This window comes from Taeniopygia guttata, chromosome 6 (genome assembly GCF_048771995.1).
Source record: "Taeniopygia guttata chromosome 6, bTaeGut7.mat, whole genome shotgun sequence".
NCBI classification, from domain to species: Eukaryota; Metazoa; Chordata; class Aves; order Passeriformes; family Estrildidae; genus Taeniopygia; species Taeniopygia guttata.
The window spans coordinates 24,537,256-24,557,603 of NC_133031.1; the positions used below are offsets into that span (position 1 = coordinate 24,537,256).

General features: G+C 41.4%; 1 protein-coding gene across 9 annotated transcripts in view; it reads left to right on the forward strand.

The window, feature by feature from the left end:
- The window catches only part of WBP1L (WW domain binding protein 1 like), a 58,758-nt gene that overhangs the window by 16,357 nt on the left and 22,053 nt on the right, over positions 1–20,348 (forward strand). For 2 of the 9 annotated variants that reach the window (XM_030276326.4, XM_072931208.1), the window contains exon 2: positions 846–993. The exons of 3 other annotated variants lie outside the window; for them this stretch is intronic. Coding sequence is in view for 3 of the 6 variants with exons in the window: in XM_030276321.4 (XP_030132181.2) it covers positions 17,629–17,723; positions 18,356–18,483 (223 nt within the window). In the remaining 3 variants the exon portion in view is untranslated. Of the gene's footprint in view, positions 1–845; positions 994–8,805; positions 8,955–9,066; positions 9,167–16,114; positions 17,724–18,163; positions 18,484–20,348 lie in introns of those variants that run through there. 4 more of the 9 variants (XM_030276325.4, XM_030276321.4, XM_072931206.1 and 1 more) reach the window with 4 other exon arrangements.

Below are 20,348 nucleotides of genomic sequence, written 5' to 3' on the forward strand. Positions count from 1 at the left end.
TGTTTACTTGCTTAAACTAAAATTGGAGCATCTGCTATTCAAAATTATGGTTCAAGTGGAAAATAAACACTAGAAGCAGTTCTTTCTATTGCAGAAAATCCTGCTTGACTTGTGTCTCTGTATATGCTTGTAAGCACACATGGAGCTTTGGAATGGAATAAAGGTTGCAGAGAAATGGATGCATTTAGTCAAGTCCGGTATTTTTGGTATGCTTTTCTATGACTTTTAAATTGTAAGAGCTTTTGAATAAAATATAGAAGCATACAGACTTCGAAGGCAAAGAAATTTTGAAATTGAAAATGCAATGGGAGAGTATTTTGAATGGCAACTGAAACATATTTGGACAAAGTATTTCTGAAATTCTTCCAGGCAGCTGCTCTTCTAAAGAGTGATGGTTGGTTGGTTGGCTTTTTTTTTTCCTTTTCTTTCTTTCTTGTTTGTTGTTTCTAGCATTCATGTCAGAATCCATGTACAAAGCTGCACTGCTAATTCTGACCTCTAAATTCAGATTTCAGGTCAAGAAATGTGCACTTCAGTGTAGAGTAACATCTGGTACTTGTGATAACACATTGGACTGTACCTTTCCCAGGCTGCAGAGAGCTTCAAGGCTTCAGTTCAGCCCCACAGGCCTTGGCAGCTTCACAGTTCCTCTTGGGTCCTCTTTGAGTTGTTATTCTGAAGTTGGGAAATCCTTGCAGTCTCTTTGAGATATGCTGTGATATGGAAAGCCCTGCTAATCCCTGCAGTCAGGGGCTGACCTCTTGTGTGCTGGGATCTGCCTGCAACCAGCTCTTTCTTCCAACCTTTTCCTGAATGTGTCCTGAGCACTCTCTGGCTTGTTTCAGGGACCAGCTTGGCAACGTTATCAGGAATCAATAGCTGGAGTCCTTCAGGAAAGAAGCTGAAGATGCTGAAGTATGAATTCTGGTGTCCTGATTGTTAGAATCTGTTAGCAGAGACGTCAAGATGTGAAGAAGAGAGATGTGAAAGCCGGTACAAGTGTTCTTTTCTTTGTGCTCCTGAGTTGAGAAATTAAGATTTGAGCTGGCTTCCCCACCCCAAAGGCTGTTTTATAGTTTCCCATGCATCTCCTGCCATGGGAGGTCACTGGTAAATTTTGTCAGTATTTTGAGGTACAAAAAGTGGGGTTGTTGAAGTGTGGAGACAGAAAAGTTAGATATTTAATGGCATGGGAAAAAAAGTACCCATAGAACTTGAGTCATCACTGTGGCGCTTTGTTACAAGGGTTACAATCCTGTGAGTCTGGAATATATGTTTTCCTGTGTGTAAATAGTCTTCACTCATATGAAGGTCTGAGTTCTTGGCACTTTGGGAGAAATTATGAGATCATTCATTTTTAATCCTGATGCCACTTATTGCTACCATATTGCTGGTTATCTCAGAGGCTGTTGGCAGTGTGTTTATGGCTTCCAACTTAGAATGTCCAGTTACAATCAAGTATGTCAGAAGCACTGAGTACATATTTCTGCATCTCTTTTGATGTTGATTTTATAAAGGCAGTATACAAGTTCTGCATTAGCAAAGGAATACCAACCACTAAACTATTTCTGCCAGTATTTTAAATCTCTGATTACTTTTTGGCTTGTGACTGATAACAACCAGAAATTATGCATGGCTACAAATCTTTCTAAATTATCATCTATCTTTTTGTTGGAGACCTAAAGAGGAAAGTTACTGAAGTGGAAAGAAAACTTTTTTTTTAAGCTGAGTCAAGAGAATATTGGCAAGTTGCAAGGGAAAATTTAAATCTGGTGTTTGCTTACTGCAGTTAACAATGAAATCCTCCTTTACAGGAAATTACTACAGTGAATTATGCTTTCAGTCTCCTTGATACTGTGGAAGAATAAAAGAAAATCAAGCTGTCTTGGTTTTTAAAATTATTTTTAATATAGATATTTGGTATAGGACAGGGGTAAATAAAAGGAAGATCCTTCTTTTTACTGACAGTTCTCCAAAGATTGACCCTAAAAACATGGTCATCATCAACAATTACTTGTTTTTATAAACAATATGATTTTGTATTTGCTTTTTCTTATTACCTGCAAATAACTAAATCACAGAATGTCCTCTTCTGAAACCTGTGAATTTTTAAGAGTTCTGCTTGTTTTCTGTATGTACACAAATATAGTACTGAGCTACCAAATATAAAATGAAGCATGTCAAATCTTTTCTGTAATATAAAGTAATAGGTGTTCTCTATAAACATGAATTACTTAATCTGTTTCTGATATAGTAAATTTTATTCTTATTTTGCTAGTAGAAAAGGAAAGAATAGAAAAGAGTAACTTTGCCAGACATGAAACCCAGTACAGTTTGGGAATGGATGACTAGTTATTTGCAATCTCAGTTATGTTTTGTATAGAGGCCATAATTTGTCTTGCACAAGAAACCTGGCTGATATAAAAAAAAAAAGGGTTCTCTGCCTTTTTGAAAACAGATGAAATAGACTGCAGAATGTATTTGTCAATGGGAAGCAAACATAAACTTAAGAGGAGTGCAGACATTGAGTACAGCTGAGCATGACTGCGGAGGGTAAAGACAGAACCACTTGCCCCTCGCTTTTCAGGCTTTACATAGGACCAGAGAATACCTTTAATGAAAGTGGAGCAGGCTTTTCCATCCCCTTTGTGTGTGCAGTTTCCTCATGTAAGTCTTGGTGCCAGGCTTTTATGACGCCGACACGGAGTGAGGCTGCAGGTTGTCACCACACAGAGCCACAGCTCTTGCACTCCTGGTGACAGAGGAGTGTTTAGATATTAGTGGGATTTGATGTAGATCAAATAGAACATGAGAATTCAGGGCGTCCCTGTGCAGATTTTTGTCCTACTGCCAGATGTGCTTTACTGAACTGTTGGGTGTAATGAACAACCTTTTGTGATTGTATTGATCAAGATAGCACCTTGGGCGTGTTGCTCATGCAAGGGGAAAAGTGAGGTCAGTGGGAATGAATGTTGTGCTGCAGCTTAGACTGGAAAACAGATACTTTGGTGTCCTGGGAAGAATAAGTCTTGGACTTCTGCTGTGGGCATTCAGTCTAACATGGCATCAGGTGACTTTCCTGCATTCCTTCTTGGGCTGCCCTACTTGTTCAAGTGATGACCAGCTCTGTACTTTGTCTTCTACGTTTTCCTCTGGCAGGCAGTCCTTTCTGTTGTCCTGGTACATGTGCTCCAGCCTTGCTTGCCATCTCCTTCTGGCTCAGAATTAGCTGCTGTGTTGTTCCTTGTAGATGTGGTCACAGGTCCCACCCTTCACAAGACTGGAAGCCTGGTTTTAAGTCACCTCCACGAGCTTTTTCGATGTGATGCATAGCATGGAGGGCCATTTGGATGTTGGTCTTTCAGATATCTGGATATTGTGGTGGGAATGAAGGCAACCAGAAAAGCAACAGGCAGGAAAATCTTGTCAGCTACATCTGCCAGTAGCCCTAGATGAATAAAACTCAGATGTTCTCTTAACTCCTCCACCTTTCAGGTTAGATCTGCTTGTTTCTTCAATGAGTGAGGAGTATTATGTCTCAGAACATGTGCAGAAGTGGATGGCTACATGTTGGGCTCTCAAAAAATCAGAAAAGCTGATGCTGGCATTCTCATATTCTATACTGACACAGTGACATTCCTGGTAAATTGATGGCAAAACATAAAATCTTTTTTTCTCTTGCTCTTCTCCAGAGTTTAACTCTCCTTATGATGTTTATCTCTGATCAGAGGATATTAACAAAATCTTTATCTTGGTTTTACAAATTTGGCTTAAGAATTCTCTACTTGGCAAAACTTGGCAAACATTGCCTTAGTATGCAAACAGTGAGGATGGGATAGGGGAAATCACTTGGCTGTTGAAAAGCTACATATGGGAAAGTCACATGTAGGTTTCAGTATTTTATTTATAATTCTGCAAAGGCCTCTTCTTATTTGAAAAATAGAAGAGACCAGATAGTGGCTTCTGGAAAGCAAACAGCTAGATTCTTCCATGAGTATTTTTAACATAAATATTAACTTCACAGATTGTGACAGTATTTTCTCCTTGAATACTTGTTTTTAGCGTTCAAGATGTGTAACTGGTAAAGTAAATTGTGAAGAAAACTGTAACTCCTGTAGCATCTGTTTTTTTTCTAATTGTGAAGCCATAAGAGATGCTTTGTTTTCATTTAGCAAATACATACTGAGTTTCCAGGAAGGTAACTCGATTTGCAATAGGCATACCCAGTGAGAACCATATGTTTTTCATGTTTGTATTTTATTGTAGGATTAGAGTATTTATTTTAAAGTCTTTTTCAGAAGAACACTAGTTTTAACATTACCATTAAGTAATATTTAAGTAAGAATCTTCTGCATTTTCAGATTTGGCTGTATATGTGAAGAGACATTTCCAAACACAAGTGCTTGGAAGGATTTTACTAGTTAATAATGTAACCATGAGTTTTATGTCAGCTTTATTCTGAGCAGTGTTTTGCTGATACCAGTATAAGTTAACTGTATTATGCGAAACTGCTTGAACAGAGCTAAAGGAGCAATAAAAGTGATCTGCCCAAGAGGCTTTAGCATTTTCCCTCTGCTCAGATTGCTGAACATGACTAAGTCTTTGCAGAATGACATCTAAGGTTACACTTGGAGTCATTAGGTTATAAACAGTCCATAAAATGTTTTGCATACTTCATGTTAATATTCCTCAGAAGATCAAGATTCCCTCGGGAGAAATGAGAATATGCACCAAAAACATTCTCAGTCTGGAGGTTTATCCACAACTTCCTTGATAACTAAAGATCAACTGTCTCATGAAGACATTATTGCAGAACAAATTTTGATGCTGCTCTGAGTGTTTATATATCGGAGGAATCTTCTGGGTTGCACCCTTTCATGTTTTTGCTGACTGGCTGAGTTGTAAATTACATTTGAGAGTCTTTCTGACTCTAATTTGGTAGGTTTATATGGACCTTCATGTTCAAGAATGTTTTTGAGCCCCAGGCTGTGTTAGGAAAAAAACACGGTAAAAGTGTTCGGATCTTGACAGAATGTCTGAATTTCTGCTATTGGATGGATAGAGGGTTTCTGTCTTTTCTATTCATTCTTAGTAAGGCTTAGAGGTGTTGGGGGTGAGTTCTTGACCTTTCTTGAAGATGCCAGAGTCTCTCTGAGAGATATGACCCACCATATTGGTTTTAGTTGTTTTTTGGGGTGGTTTTTTTTGGTTTTTTTTTTTTTTTTTTTTTTTTTTTGCCAAGAATAAATCTGTCTCTACTGTGAAAAAATGATTGTTCCTAGACACAATCTAAGTGAAGCTGGGTCTGTGGGGGGACTGTTGTACTTGGGAAGACAGTCTTGTCTTTTGTTCTGGTACTAGCATTGACTGCTGATACTGAATGCTTGGCATCTGCAGTGGTACAGCAGCAGCCTGTGCTCCTTGCCTGTGTGGTCAGCTGACCTGACCTAGGGCAACACTTTGAAATAAAATAAAACCTCCAGACCACCAACTTGTCCTTCAGAAACTAATCTTATTTCAGATTCCACTTTGTAAAATACTGGGATTTATAGACCTGCCAGGATGGCTCTGGCAGAGCTATCACATTACAGCAAGATCTGGGCTCTCAGTCAAACCCTTGACTTAGTGGCATTTCTCATACCTAAGGACACAACTCACAAGGGATGTCCTTGGCATCTGCAAGCATTGAAATTTCTTCCAGGTCATCTAAATGAGAGCAAAGAGTGGAGGATTTGAACAAGAATCTGGTGAGAACTGCTGTAAGCTGCAGATGCTCCCAAGCCAGCTGCAGTTCAGGGGCTGTAGGAGCCACTGGTGCATCTTCCTCCTCTTGGGAGGTTTAGGAAGAAGCATTTTCCATGTGTATGTTGGGTTTTTGGAGGCCTAGCTGTTCCTTGGGGTAGTTCAAAAGCTGTCTGCAGATAATTTGACAGCATCACTTCACGCTAATGAGGAAGCAGCAGGATTTCGTTTCCTCCAGCCTGCCTTGAAAAGGGAAGTAGAGAAGCTTAGCTGTGCAGAGCTACAGGACTGTGAAGCACAAAACAGCTCGGAGTCTTTCCTCTAACTGCACAGCTCAAGAATACATAGTTGCACGTATGAGAATTCACCCTCATCCAGCGTGCTTTGTCTGGCAACAAAGCTGCTTGATTTGTCTCTGTTATGGAACTGGTTTCCAGTCTGAATCCGTCAGGCATCTCTGAAGGTCTCTTTTGGTGCATGGTAGATGCACTGGTTGTGCTGGCTTGCTTTGGCAGATAAAAATCCCATTTCACTAATATGTTTTTACATTTACAAAAGATGGCTTTAGCTTGTTTGATTTTGCTTGGCTTTGAATTTCCCAAGGATTTTGGGGCATTTTTGATGGTCAGTTATTTTTCCTCATGGTGATTTCAAGTCAGTGTGAGCTCAGACTGCAATAGACAGTCCACTGTGTGTTGACACTTCTAAAAGATAAAGTCATGCTGTCAGTTCATGCTGAATTCTTTCCAAAGATGGGGTATATGTAGTAAAAGTTCTTAACATTTTTCTTTCTCATGCCAGACCTGCATTTGATAAGGATTCTGAAATTTATTATCATCTTCATTATATTTTGCTGATGTTAAAACCTACTAAATCCAGCCATCTAAAACTGAAGTGACAGTAAAGATTTTACTGATTTTAGAATTTACCTTTGGTGTAAAAGTTATATTGCAGCTGCTAAGGAACACACAAAGGCTTAGGAAAAGGTTCTGCAAAACAGTGTTAGATACAAAAAAAGAAAAAGAAAGGTATTGATCTAAAATTTAATGAATGAAGTGAGTGTACAATAATTTAGTAACTGATACAGACTGAAAGGGTTTGCAGCTCTTTTGGTTCTGGAGGGAAAAGACGCTCAAACAGAAAGTACACAAACACCTGGTTGTAAATCTGCACATATGAAAATAAATACTGAATGTATAGGGGGTCATATTAAAGGAAAAAAATAAGAAAAAGTTAGAAAATTGTGAAGTGTGAAGTCTGTATTGTGAAGTCTCTATTGAAGTACTACAATAAATCCCTGAAGGTTTTATAAGCATCTCTAAGGCAACAGGAAATGAGCTGTGTGGATTTATCAGGAACAACCTCATGGGAGGAGGCTGATGAATTTAATTTGGTTAATTCAATGGATATTTTACAGCACAGCCTGAGTGAGGCAGCATATTGGTTATGGGATATTTGGTGGGGATCTGTGTTCAGGAGGGTCCATTAAGTAATGAATATTTGCTGAGGAGTGTCTGTGTTGGTGACTGGGATCCTGGAGGGGTTTGTTCTGCCTCTGTGCCAACAGTCTGGGAGACAAAGAGAATATACTTGAGATGCAGAGGGAAGTTTGTGTGTGTTTTTAAAACGGGAGAAAAACTTGAAGAAATAGCCTGAAGTCTATTTCACTTTTCCTCAAGTTAAAATGCAGAGTATTTAGCAATGGAAAAAGCGAAATAGTCTGGGATTTTAGACCAGAAATGAAATGCAGTTCTTTCAGTAAAAAACTCAGCAAATTTTAAACAGTTTAGAATTGTCCTTTACAGGTATTTGGTAATATTCCACACTAGTAAGTGATATGCCCCATTTTGGATCCCACATTTTAAGATGGGTTTGAGTTTCAGAGTGAGAAAACCAGTAAAACCTTGATTTAATCCTTGTAGTCTAGGAAATAAAGACTTCTGTCTTCTGGAAGCAGCTTACAGAGGAATGGAACAAATTTCCAGGTGAGCTAAGTTAAGAATATCACTACAATCAGTCGTCTTATTTTTAGTGGAGAAGAAAAAATTACTGCCTTATCTTGCACTAAGGCCTGAGTTCATGTTAATGGGAAAGAACGTCCTGATGTTTAAAGGGCATCAAGCACAGGAGTATGTCCCCTGTTGAGGCAGTGGGTACACTCGCGATTGCATTTGCCTTAAGAATAGGGTAGAGAAATGTTGATGCTTTGGGTTCTATGAATCATTCCCAGAGCAGTTTGACAGCCTGGTGCCTCTGGGTTTGCCTCTTTGGTTTTCAAACAGCCCTGACTTTTGAAGCCTGTGTTAAGAAACAAGTGCTGAAAGGAGGGCAAGTCTGATGGTCAGTCTGTAATTAAATCTGTAACTAAATCTTGCTCACAAATGTTGCTGTCTGTCCCTAAGTTCTTTATGCATTTTTACCTGGAAGATATCTTTTCAATGATCTAATGACTTTTCAAAGTGCAGGTTGGGTCTCTGAAATTAAATTGGTGGTTAGTTTTCTCACTTCTTGCCAGGAAATGAGAGTTGGTGTCCTGGTGTTCCAAAGGAGATATTCAGAATTTCGACTCCCCAAACTACCCACTTCAGGGGAAAAATACTACTGTAGGAGACTGTGATGTTTCAGAAGTGAGTATTTCTAAAAATTGAAAATACTTCCTTGAATGAGTGTCTTCATTCAACAGTCACCTACAGGGCTGTGAGCTTTCTGAGTGCTGAGGGTGATGTATATTGTTCACCTTTTGAAGAAAAAAATGTTTTGCTAGTTGGGGGTTTGTTTTGGTGTTTTTCTGGTTTTTTTTACATTTACTGTTTTACTGTAGCTAATTAGCACTAACTGCTTTCCTGTAAAAAGGCAGGATGTCAATCAGGTTTTGATATGTTTTGATTTATTTTATACTGATGCATACAGACCATTTGGCTTATGCTATGGGAGAATTCCAAAAGAAGCAATGTTTGCAGTAGTAAAAGGTCACTGGTTTTGTGGTGTAGAGCACATGCATGTCTGGGAGCCAGGCCTGAGCAAGGAGAAAGCAAGTGCTTGATCTTCTCTCTTTTCCTGCAGCCTGCAACCTTGCTGCAGAGAAGTGCATGAAAGAGCTAAAACCGTGTGGATCATCTGCTGCTCCTTCTGTTTGCACAGCCAGGGGAGTGTTCACTTTATCCTGCAGTGGAATAACGAGCATTAATGTAAAATACAGCAGTTTGGATAAGGTAATGCCCATAAAGGCAGACTGTGGTTATCAACGTTTCTTCCCAAAATAAAACTGAATTAAGTTTTTAATTACTGAACTCTCTGAGATAATCTTTTGCACACGTTTTGCAGCCAAGGGGAAAACCCCACAGATACCAGGAAGGAAGGCGAGTGAGACCACCGGGTATTGGAGGTATCTGCCCTTGAAAGGGCAAAGCCGCCTGGCCAGCAGGTTTGTCACTGAAATTTAGAAACTGGCTGTGATTCCAGGTGCCACCAGTGCCTTTAATGCTTCAGCAAAGTGCAAACTGCGTAATGCCAGGGACGGTGCTGAAACGCGACACCGGGACACCGCTTCCTCCGCCGCCTGTTCCTTACATAACTCCAGACTTCCCGGGCGGCCTCTGCCTGAGCCGAGCCACAGGAAATGCTTGGGTAGCCGGTGGCAGTTCTGCCAGGCATAGAAAGAATAGCAATTAATTCTGTATTCTCAGTCCAGTGGTTGTAGTGCTTCAGGCGCTATCCCCGTTCTATGGATAGGGAAAATGAAGCAGGATGGTGAAGCTGGTGATGGGAGGCACTGAATTTTTCTGCCCTGTATGCTTGGTTTGAACCAGCTTCATCTGCACCTGGAAACTTACATCTGCCAGCTCTGGTTCATGTACACCGTGTTTTCTGAGGGCCCCCTCAAAACATCTGCTTTCTGGTTGGCAGAGCAGCAGAGTGTGTGGCCTTTTGGGGGGCTTCTCTTGTTTTCCTGGTAAAGATGTCAGTCAGAACAGAACCCATACTGTAACAGGAGAGATTAGGCTTTAAGATATTTTATTCTTCTTCACAGATGCAGGTGAACTCGGCTTGAATCTGCCCTTAACCATACACAATGCTGATTTATTCCTTATTTTTCTTTACTCATTTTTTAATTCCAAGTACTTGGAGAGATCATAAGCAATGCTGTAATTCAAGTTAGAAAACACAATTTTTTAAAAATTAATTTTTCTGAAGTGTTTTTTCCATAAAGTTGCATTTTAAAGGAAGTTTAAAAGGAGTTTAAAAGGAGTTTAAAAGGAGTTTAAGACTAAATAGCTCTTGTAGAGTTTTGTCAACAGATTTAAAAGTGATGTCTTTAATACTGTTTTGCCGTGATCTTTTAAATGCTTGTGGTATTGTGGTATTGAGCTTTCTTAATAGTTAAACTCGTGATTTCCTTTCATTCTTTGTTTTGGTTGTATGAAGAAATGTGATCTTCAGTGCCCTTCATTTTGGAAGAGAAGGAGTCTGTCTTTCTGCTTGTCAGACCATCACACCATGTGTAAGGGCTTTCCTCATGCTTGTGCCAAACTGAGCCTCAGCCTACTTGAGTCTGTGCAGATGAGTTTGTATTTCTGCTAGATAACAGAAATCCCGTAAAACTCAGATACTGCACAGCCCATTGGGCTAATTGAGAGACTTTTAATTTTGGGAATACCATATTGTGATACACATGTATTTTCTAAGAGAAAGAAGATTCAGTTAAAGCACTTGTTTGTAGTTTTAGTACTGCAAATGCAGTCTCCTGCAAACTAGAATCCATTTATCAGTGGAGATGTAGGTAGCATGGCAGGGCCTGGAATGAAAAGTCCAGGGATAATAGGGAAGTTCTTGAGGGTGGACATATGTAGAGAGCAATTTGAGGACATTTGCCTCAGCCTATGCAATATTGCTCTGCAGTGTAACATTACCAAACCATAATATCCAGCAGTGTGCTCAAAAAGAGGTGGCTGCTGGTGTCTTTTTTTTTTTTTTTTTTTTTTTCAGAAGGATTTCCCAGAAAATCTATTCCTCCAAAGAAGGGTTCAAGCCACATAGAAGTGGTGTTCTGCTGGAGAAAAATAATTCTCAGAACTTAATGAAACAACCTCGTTCTTGTAAAACAAGCTGCAGAAAATAAGACTGCTGGGATTTGAGGGGAGCTTTTCTAAACTTCTTCAAGATGTAAACTTATGCTCAGGAAAGGCCAACAAATTTAAGAGAGATCTGACCAGTTATATGCATAACAGATCCTCCCAGCAAAGTCTTGCATCATTACAAAGCCTCAAAGCCCTTTTAACCAATTGTTTACCTCTTGTCAGGTTAACAAATGCATGGTTCCTGGAGCAAGAGCTGAGTGTCTTTTGGCAATCAGGTGCCCATTTGACACAACTGTTTCTGAGCAAGGTGTGGGTTTTAGATTTATAAGAACAGTAGCAGAGGTTAACATCAAATTACTTTGTAATTTGCAGGGGTACCATCACTTACAGGCATCTGCATGTGTGATTGCCTATCACATCTGCTATGTGTTCCTATCTCTGTGGGTGTTTCCCATAACCAACATGCCTGTGCATCACATGTGAGACTGGATTTTATCTGAATATTGGCTTTTCACACAGTGGCACTTTGTGAGAGTGCAAAAGGGGTAAAGGGCAATTAACTTGCTTGGATTTTATCTTCTTGCCCATGTAACGTAATGCAATTTGGCTGATCCCTGACCTTCTTGTGCACTCCAGACTTCTGTCATAGGTATATCTTGGTAAATCACGTAGCCACTCTTATCTTCAACAGATTGTCTGGTTTTGTGGTAGGTTCTTTATAAACACATTTGCAGGCTCTGAGAGTTCATGCCCTGCCTTATCTGCAGCAGGCCTTGGCATGTGTATTTGGGCCCAGCAGCAGCAGTGCTGCATCCCGGATAATTGCTTCATGTATAAAAGTATCCTTCTCTTCAAGGGTCTCTGAGTTAACACTGTCTGCTGTATAATTGCGTATTGACTTAGCCTATGATAAAAAATCCATCTTCTAGGGCCACAGAAGGTATTTAGAGCAGTGTTATCCCCTGGAATCTAGAAGCAATAGAAGAGTAAGGAAGATGAAAACCTTAAAGTCAATTCTAGTCACCCCAGCACTAGTGTTGTTAGTTTTGGCAAATCCTGTCTCAACAGTAAAGCCAGCTGCCATTTTGGCATCAACACAGACAGACTTGGCTTGATCCCTTCTGGCATCAAAAAAATGCTTTGTGGGAGCTGGCACCAAAGCTGTGAAACAAGGGTAAGTAAGGCCCAAGGGAAACGCCAAGCAGCCATGAGATGAGCACTAAAAATAGTGAGTTGCTGTCATTTGTAGAGAAATCAAATAGCACTTGTAAGAGTAGGGCATCCAAGTTCTCCATCAAGGTTGTGCTCGTAAGCATCTCTGGGACAATGCACGTCTGTGATGATGTGACCAAAGGGCACACACAGGCTGTATTTTTGGTACCTACATGGTGCAAGACTCTAAAACTAGAACAGACGCTTACCGTCTTAATTCTGTGCTTAGGGGATCCTGTTACTGTCTGCAAGCTGCCTTCTTCCCTGTCTGGAGCGGGTCGTCTCCTCTTGAGCCATTACCGAAATCCTGTTTGCATACATGGGCATCAGGAAGACAAGAGTAGTGCCAAAAAGCAAGGAGCCAAGCTGGTGTCCCTGTACCACCCCGGATACACTGTGGCAGTCTCATAAAATATTTAACAGCTGAACTCTCCACTCCCTCCTCCTTCTCCCCCTCCCAGCAGGCTTAGAAGAAAGCTGAGTAGGCTTTACCATGACTTCATTACCCACTCCAGACTAAAAGTGAAGCCTGACATCTTCATTTGGGCATCTCAGGTGCCCAAAAACCTGGGAATACTAAAGGGGCAGAATCAACCCAATCTTTTTTGAAGCACTTAACATCACTTCTCAGTAGGGCACTTTCAACCCTTTAGTCCCTCTGTGCCTCAATGATGAAGGACTTTGAAGCTTTTTAACACTTCTGGGCTTGGATGGCAGACGTGGGTGTTAGAGCAGTCACACAAAAATAGATGATTCTCACAGACTTTGGCATTACAGTTGCACTGGTTTGTCTTCAGCTCTGTTGCTGTGAAAAAAACCACACTGGACCTGTGGCTATTGTTTTCTGCTCCATGCTCCAAATAGCAGTGGGAACAATGTCACTGAGGGCTGGAAACCTCAAGCTACACTTAGAAAAAACTGTTTTGGTCTCAGAGAAGAGCCTGGACTTTTCACTGCTGCCACTGTCCCATCAGCTGAACAACAGAGTGGGTAGGAGTGTCTGAAGAGCCTGGATGTGGTTGCTTTTATCTCCTCTGTCAGATGGGTGTTGGAGAGGACTCCTCTTGGGTATGTCCTCCACAACCACCCCTTGTCTGCTCCCTGCCCTTTCCTTGAATGCCCTTAGGATAGCTTAATACAAAAGGCAGCTTCAGAGGAAGGATTGCTTGCTGTACAACAGTGCAAAGGGAAGTGCTTTTCTGTGGCATTTCTTCACCCACAAAGGAGCAGTGGAGAGGAGGACAAGCTCTCACTGAAATAGCAGATGATGGAGTGGGTAGTGGCTTCCTCTGTGGTGCACACTACTTGAGTTCAGGGCTTACACATGGCTTTTGGGTGGAGATATGGTACATATTTGTACTTGCCTGCTTGGCTGACAATTGCTGTTTGGGATTCAGTTGGAACCAAGAGTCAATTGGAATCAAGCATGAGCTATTGCTGTTGGGGCTTTCGATAACACTGAGAATATTTTGAAGTGCAGTCTCATCCTCCCTGGTCAACCAGTTACTCAGAGAGAAAGGTAACAGTAGTGAGGTTGAAATGCACTGTCCCTGTTTGCTTAACTTACTAAGCTCCAAGAGTTTTTTCCACTTCTGAATCACTGAGCTGATAGCAGTGATGGCCTGTGGGGAAGAGGCATAGCCTTTTACCACTGCAAGCCCTTGTGTTTTGTTGCACATTAAAATTTATTGATCCGTCGGACTGGTTGCAGTGCTAACTCACACACTGGTTCCAACAGATATGGTGTCTCTTCCTGAAATTATTATTTGCTTTCTCTAACAAAGATTAAGACAGTTTAGCCTGAAAAATAGTAAATGCAATGACTCCAGTGTTCTTGTTTTGTAGCTGAAGTGCATGTGGATTGGGGGACCCCCCTTTATCCCACTCCTAAACAATACTGTTATACTAGACAGAGTAAAAGGTTTGTTTTGGGCCATTTGTTCCCTGAGCAAAAGAGTAGATATTCTGGGTCCTGCAGGTACTGGAAGTTACCAGCCTGACCTCTTCTTCTTGGTCCTCTGGAATTTGTTGAGGGCATTCTTGGTAGGCAGTGCCAATGCTGTATGTTACATGAACCCGGGACACCTGGTCCTCGCACTGGAGAGGCATCATGTTCTTGTAGTGCTATCACTGGGGTGGGGAAGTTGCCCTTCACTCTTCAGAGATCTACAAGTTCACAGGTGGGCAGACAGAAGTGGTTTGTAGGCAGATTTAGCATTGCATTGCTGTTTCAGCATTGGTCATCTCCCAATGTCTCATGCTAGTTTTGCTAGCAAACTAGTCCCTTTTGAATATTTGCTGTCAAGTCAGATGGAGCTTGTTGTTCCTGGATATTGTCTTATTCTAGAGAAACAGAGATCTGCTTTTACACCTTTCTGTATGTTTCTTAACTTTTTCTATTCTTTATTCCCCAAACCATCCCCAGAACAGGGAAAGGTAAAGTCACCTTTGTTGAGGTTGCTCCTTTCACACTGTGTTTTGAGTACATGCCAGACTTATGAAGTCTCAGTCCTAGCACCCAGGGCTGCAGGCTGACTAACAAAAATGGTGCTCCAGAAACACTCCTCTTATCAAAATGAAAATAACAGAATGCACTGGGGAAAATGAAAGTATAATTAGATAAAATTGTTCCAGCTTTATGGTCAACCTGTGTATGTAGGTACAGAACTATAGTATTAAAGTTTAATCGAGAGGCTGTTACACATCATCTGTATATACTGTTCAAAACCTCTCTCTGCCTAGGACTGTAATAGTGGACCAACTCAGAGCAGCCTCATGCTTCAAGCCTGACAGATTTGAGGTGCACAGCATCAATTTTTCTTGCAGTCATGTTATCATAACTGGATCTCCTCAGGGTATATCAAAATGAGTACTATACCTTGCTTGGTTACCAGACCTTGCTTGCATCTCCCATCAAACATGGAAAGCGACTCTGAAATGGCCCAAACAACTTGCACCTTGTGCTTCACTTGCACATTATATCTGAGGTCATGAGGCACAGTGTGTTGGCCTGTGAAGGTACTGAGCAGCATCCTTTGTAGGACATCAAGTTTGGGGCAGATGGCATGTTCTGGAGCAGTATTATAGATTGGTAATGCCTAGTGGCCTCTGCTCCCTCTTTTCCAGTAGAAACCTGCTCACCACTTTTCTGTGGTGGGATCCATGCTGACACGCCAAAAAAGGATGGTTGGTGGCTACCTAAACAAGCAAATTTTGAAAGTCATGTAGATCCCATAATCTGTCTGACATTAGTCCTGACTTTTCAGAGCCCTCAAGAGAGTCATCTACTGAGGAGCTGTGTGAACAAACACACAAATCTTATGTTTGTTTTGTTATTATATCTTGGGTAGACACACTCTTGTGTAGCCTTTGCAGATCTTAAGTTCCAGGTTTGTATAAAGGAAGTGTACCCATGCTAAGCCTGCCTTAGAGCTGCTCTTGGTTTCATTAAAATAATTATTATTTCAGCTCTGGTTTCCCCCAGGCAGAGAGAAGAAGAAAATTAGAAAGGTTTTGGAAATGGACAATGAGCAGCTGAAGGCTTTAGGATAAGATTTTACATTAAGAGGATAGGGAAGATTGATATCTTTTATAAGAAGATAGCTAACAGGTACAGAGTAATGAATGGGTGAGAAGATGGATGAGGACTTCTGTTCCCACCTGTTAATAATATGAAAGCCAAATTAGAAGGTGGTGAATTCATTCCTGATGAAAGAAACTATTTGTTCGCAACCACTATCTATGAAACTTACTGCCACCAGGCAGAGCTTTGGGGCAAGAATTTACAGACTTAAAAAAAGAGGAGGGGGTAAAAGAATACCAGTTGGTATATACAACGCAATTGCAAGGATTAGAAGAACCTAGGTGTTCTGCAAAGGGTCTAAGGCTGTTGATCAGTGTTTTAGAAGGGTATGAGCTACCTTGTCCAGCTCTTTTTTTTTTTTTTTTTTTCTGTCCTTTTACAGGGCTTTTTTCCATAGTGGCCATAGCAGAGTTGTGAAGCATGTTACTGCCTGCTGTCACTCAGGGACTGCAAGGGAGGGTGGCTGCTGCTGCTGCAGTCGAATGTGGTAATGCCTGTTTACAAACCACCTTTTTTGTGTCAGTCTTTCCAGGATTGCTAAATTCACACATAAATTAGGATGCTTTTGCTTTTCCACCAAGTTACTGCTTTTGATAGTCCTTCACAACCTGTCTTAGATCTGGAATGACGCTTTGCCTTTTGAGTGTGTGCTGTGGAAGAAGCGGGTGGTTAAAGTTAGATTTCTTCTGACAGTAGGGATTTAGAAACTGCTGCATTAGCTCAGCCCTGTGATCTGCCTGGTCCAGAGCTCTGGATAGCAAGAGCCAAAATCAGATGTTTCAAAGGCCAGTGTGAGGCCACAGAACAGATTACTAAAACAGAAAGCTGCCCTTTTATATCACTGATGTTTGTCCATAGAATTGGAAAAGCAAAGGTTGAAAGTTTGTTTGATCCAAGAGCACAAAAGCTGGAAAATCCCATTGCCTGGCTGATGCTAGTTAGCACCGATGTTTTGTATCCTCCAGGAAATTGCTTTGTTGCTTGTTGTATCTTAGGGAAATCAGGGGTGTGTTTATCCTTAAACAGCATTTTTAGATGGTGCCTTGAAGTTGGTGTAAAATAAGTAATGCTTGTATGTAGTCTCATAGCCCAATTGTGGAAAGGACACACAGAGTGGGGTTCTCATTTGGGAAACCACTCTGGGCTGGACTAGGCTGGACTGAAAGGAGGCAGCAGTGGTGGTCACTGAGTGGTTTTGGCATGTACAAAATGGATGTCTTTTTCTGGCACTGCTGAAAGCTGTCTAGCTGTTGGGTGGCAAGGGGTGTCCTGCTTTTTTTTTTTTTTTTTTTTAGTCTTTAATTTTTTCTCCTATTTCTAATTATTATTTACAATAATTTTATGTGATTTCTCTCTCTCTTAAGTACTGAAATCACTACAAAAACTGCTACTAAAAAAGGCATTCAGTGACCTCACTATAGAAAAAAAGTATATTCCTTTCCTTGTCATTTATTTTAATGTGTTGGGCTCCAAAGCCAAAGAAGTCAAAAGCCGGAGGAGTTTGTCCTCTGTCAAATATCCACGGAGCTGCTGCTGGGGCATATGGGAGTGGCAATGGTGTCCCAGGCCCCCTCCCCCCTCCCCGACAGACGAGGACAGCTGCTGATTAAAGAGAAGCACAAAAAAAGAGGTTGCTGAACTTTCAAAGTGGAGGTAGAAAAGGAAGTTAAATTTAGATTACCTTCTGCAGTGTCATCTTCTACACCACTGTGGAACTTGCTGTACTCCTTGGGGGAGGACAAACATGACATGCCATCCTGGGTGCCAGATGATAAATTTGTTTATAAGGCTTAATTGCCCCTTGGCATGAAAATGTGAAATGAGCTCAAGTAGAATGAGAAACCTTTTGACAGGGCTAGTCATATTTTCCCTGGGGAGAGGTAAATTTTAAACTCTTCCCATCACCTGTCTGATGCTAGAGGGGTCCAATCCTGATCCTTTTGACATCAGGGAAGTTATTGCTGTTTCTTTAGAGGGACAGCTGTTATCAGGAGTTGAGGGTTGAACAGTGTTATGAGTCAGAAAAAGTGGAACTGTGGTGACAGGCAGAAGGTAGCAGGGAAGTGCTTTGGATCTGTGAAGGCTACCGTGGTCCCCAGGGTCTGGAGGTACTCAGAGAAACCATGGTGGTGGCTTCTAGGACTCCAGTGCTGTCCAGCAGGCAGCATCAAACTTAGCTTTCCCCTCAGAAATAGATGAACTCTCTATTTTTGCTTAGTGAGATTTAATCATCACCACGCTGTGGGCTCATGACAACATTTTGAATAGACTGCCCTCCATTGCAGCATCCCCTTAGCAGGGAGGAGAGCACTTTTGCACTCTGCTGCACCAGGGCTCCCTGACAGGTCCCCTTTGCAGCAACCTGCCTGGTGTCACCAGCAGCTCAGCAGTCTTAAGGTTCAGGGCTGGTTTTTTTTGGTTGTTGTTTTTGTTTTTTTTTGGTGGATGCGTGGATTTTTGGTTTGTGTTGTGGGTTTTGTGTCTGTGTATTTTTCTGTTGGGAGTTGTAGTTTTTTTGGGGGGGGGGGTGGGGGTTTTTTTTTGTTTTCTTTTTTGGTTTTTTTTTTTCAGAACTGCCTGACCTGATGTCATTTCCCTCTTGCAAACACCCCGGCTGGGCTGCGTCTGAGATATGTCACGGGGAGTGGGAGGAGGAGGAGGGGGAGCCAGCGAGTGCATGCAGTGTCCCAGGACCCTGTTTACTTAGCATTCCCAGCTGAGGAAGCCCTGGTTTAAATAGGCTCGGAGGAGCGGACTGCCCACAGCAGATGAAGAAATGGTTGCTGTGGGGCTTTAAATTCCTGCCTTCCCATGTGCTGGCGTGGAGGATGAGCCTGCAGAATGCCTTTCCTCCTGGGTCTCAGACAGGTAACCAACCGGCTGAGGTGCGGTGGGAGCTGCTTGCTCAGGTGGAGAATGTGACTGATTACTTTTATTTCCCCCACCTCTAAGGACATGATTTCTGACTTTCCCAAAACGGAACTGTACAATCAGCACTTCCCCACCCGTGGTGTGTGATCGGAGAGTACAGTTGTGCGAGAGACGCTTTTTATTAGCAAGGAAGGAGCAAAACTGTGAGCCCGGGGTAGAAACTTCCTTGTTGTTGTTGGAGACTTTGCAGCAGGGAGACTCTTTGTGTCGTTGGGTTTTAGGGTGCTTTCCACAGTCATTAAAATGGAATTGCATTTCTTAAAAACATGGCAAACTTTGTACTGTTTTCTTGTACAGGCATTATTTTGTATGTAAAACAGTGGATTTTTAAAAAAGAAAAAAAAAAAAAAAAAAAAGAAAAACCGGGAAAAAAACCTCAGAAAATACCCAGGAAGAGGTATATATGTGTGTGTGCGTCTCATCTCTAACAAAAGTCACCAAATGGAAAATGGCAACATGCTGTGACCCACAGCTTGGTGATTTTTTAATTGTTTTGCGAGAGTTTGAGCTTGAACAAGAAACTTGGGATAATTTAATAGCTGGTAATATCGAGTGGAATGAGAAATGGTAGCAACTGCCCAGCTGCTCTCTGCTGGAGGAGGTGCCAACTATGTGTTCCTAGTCTGGGGAGAGCAAACCCTTTTTTTGGTTTGGGAGGCACGTCTGTAGGGGAATCTGACTGTAAACTCTTTGCAGCACAGTTGTGATCTGTAATCCACAATAAATAAGTACTGAATTATATTAGAGTGCTGCTTGCAGTTTATAATTTCGAATTAAGAATTCGAGATTGGACCATAACATGCTTTAAACTACCTACTTTCAGTTGTTTATCAGCGCTAAAAGACTTCAACTCGCTGCTGAGTAAACAGTGCTGTCTCTTTTTCCTTATCAGTTCAGTTTTGGTGAAAGGCAGCTCTCTCCCCACCCCCACACCCCCCCTTTCCGAAAAGAGTTTTACATAAGAAACTACCTCTAGCACAATGACCTTCTGTGATTGGTGCAATAGCTATAAATAATAGATCACTTGTTAGCACTCAGGGCAAAGAGACTTGCCTTAAAAACTGGGAGCTGAACCAGAGGGGAAATTCAGGCACAAAGGCTGAATGGCTTTAGGTAACTCTCAAATTGCAGTGAGATGTAGCTGCTTCAAATGCTGAGATTGCTTGAGACTCACAGGTGTGTTTTTCTCTAAAGTTCCCGGTTTTAAATAATTAATTTTGTTTTAGAGATGTGTTCAGTGCAGTTGGGGTGCTGCATAAGGTGTAAAAGTAGAAGTTAGGTGTAATTTGGCTTCATTTGCTGAAACAGTGAACATCTGGTTGTCTCAGTGGATGGATGGTATTTTTTTCTCTGCTGGCAACTTTTCGGCATCAATAGAGGCATTTACAGGAAACAGGAAAAAAAGGTGTTGCCTCAAGAACACAAGAGCGAAGTTCTTGACTATTTTTATCCACTGATAAAGGATATACTGGGAAAGAGCTGCTTGAACTGTTCTTCATTTTAATCACTTTTAGTCTTAAAAAAATAAATCTTAAGTATTTGTGTGTATGTCCTGCATGCAAATATTATTCAGAAATTTCTTTTTCCAAGGGTTGTTACTGAACAGTGCTGTTTAATTGAAAGTAGGGGAAGAATTCAGGGATATCTCATCACCTCCATTGTGTTTTTAATTGGTACATTCGGACTGTAAACACTTCGCTGTCTGGGATGCCCTTTGTTGTTCTCACTCAACACAAGGGATGCTGATTCTGGGCTGCAAACTCAGGGAAGAGGTGCTGAGTGGAGTGTCCTCCCATGAGCTG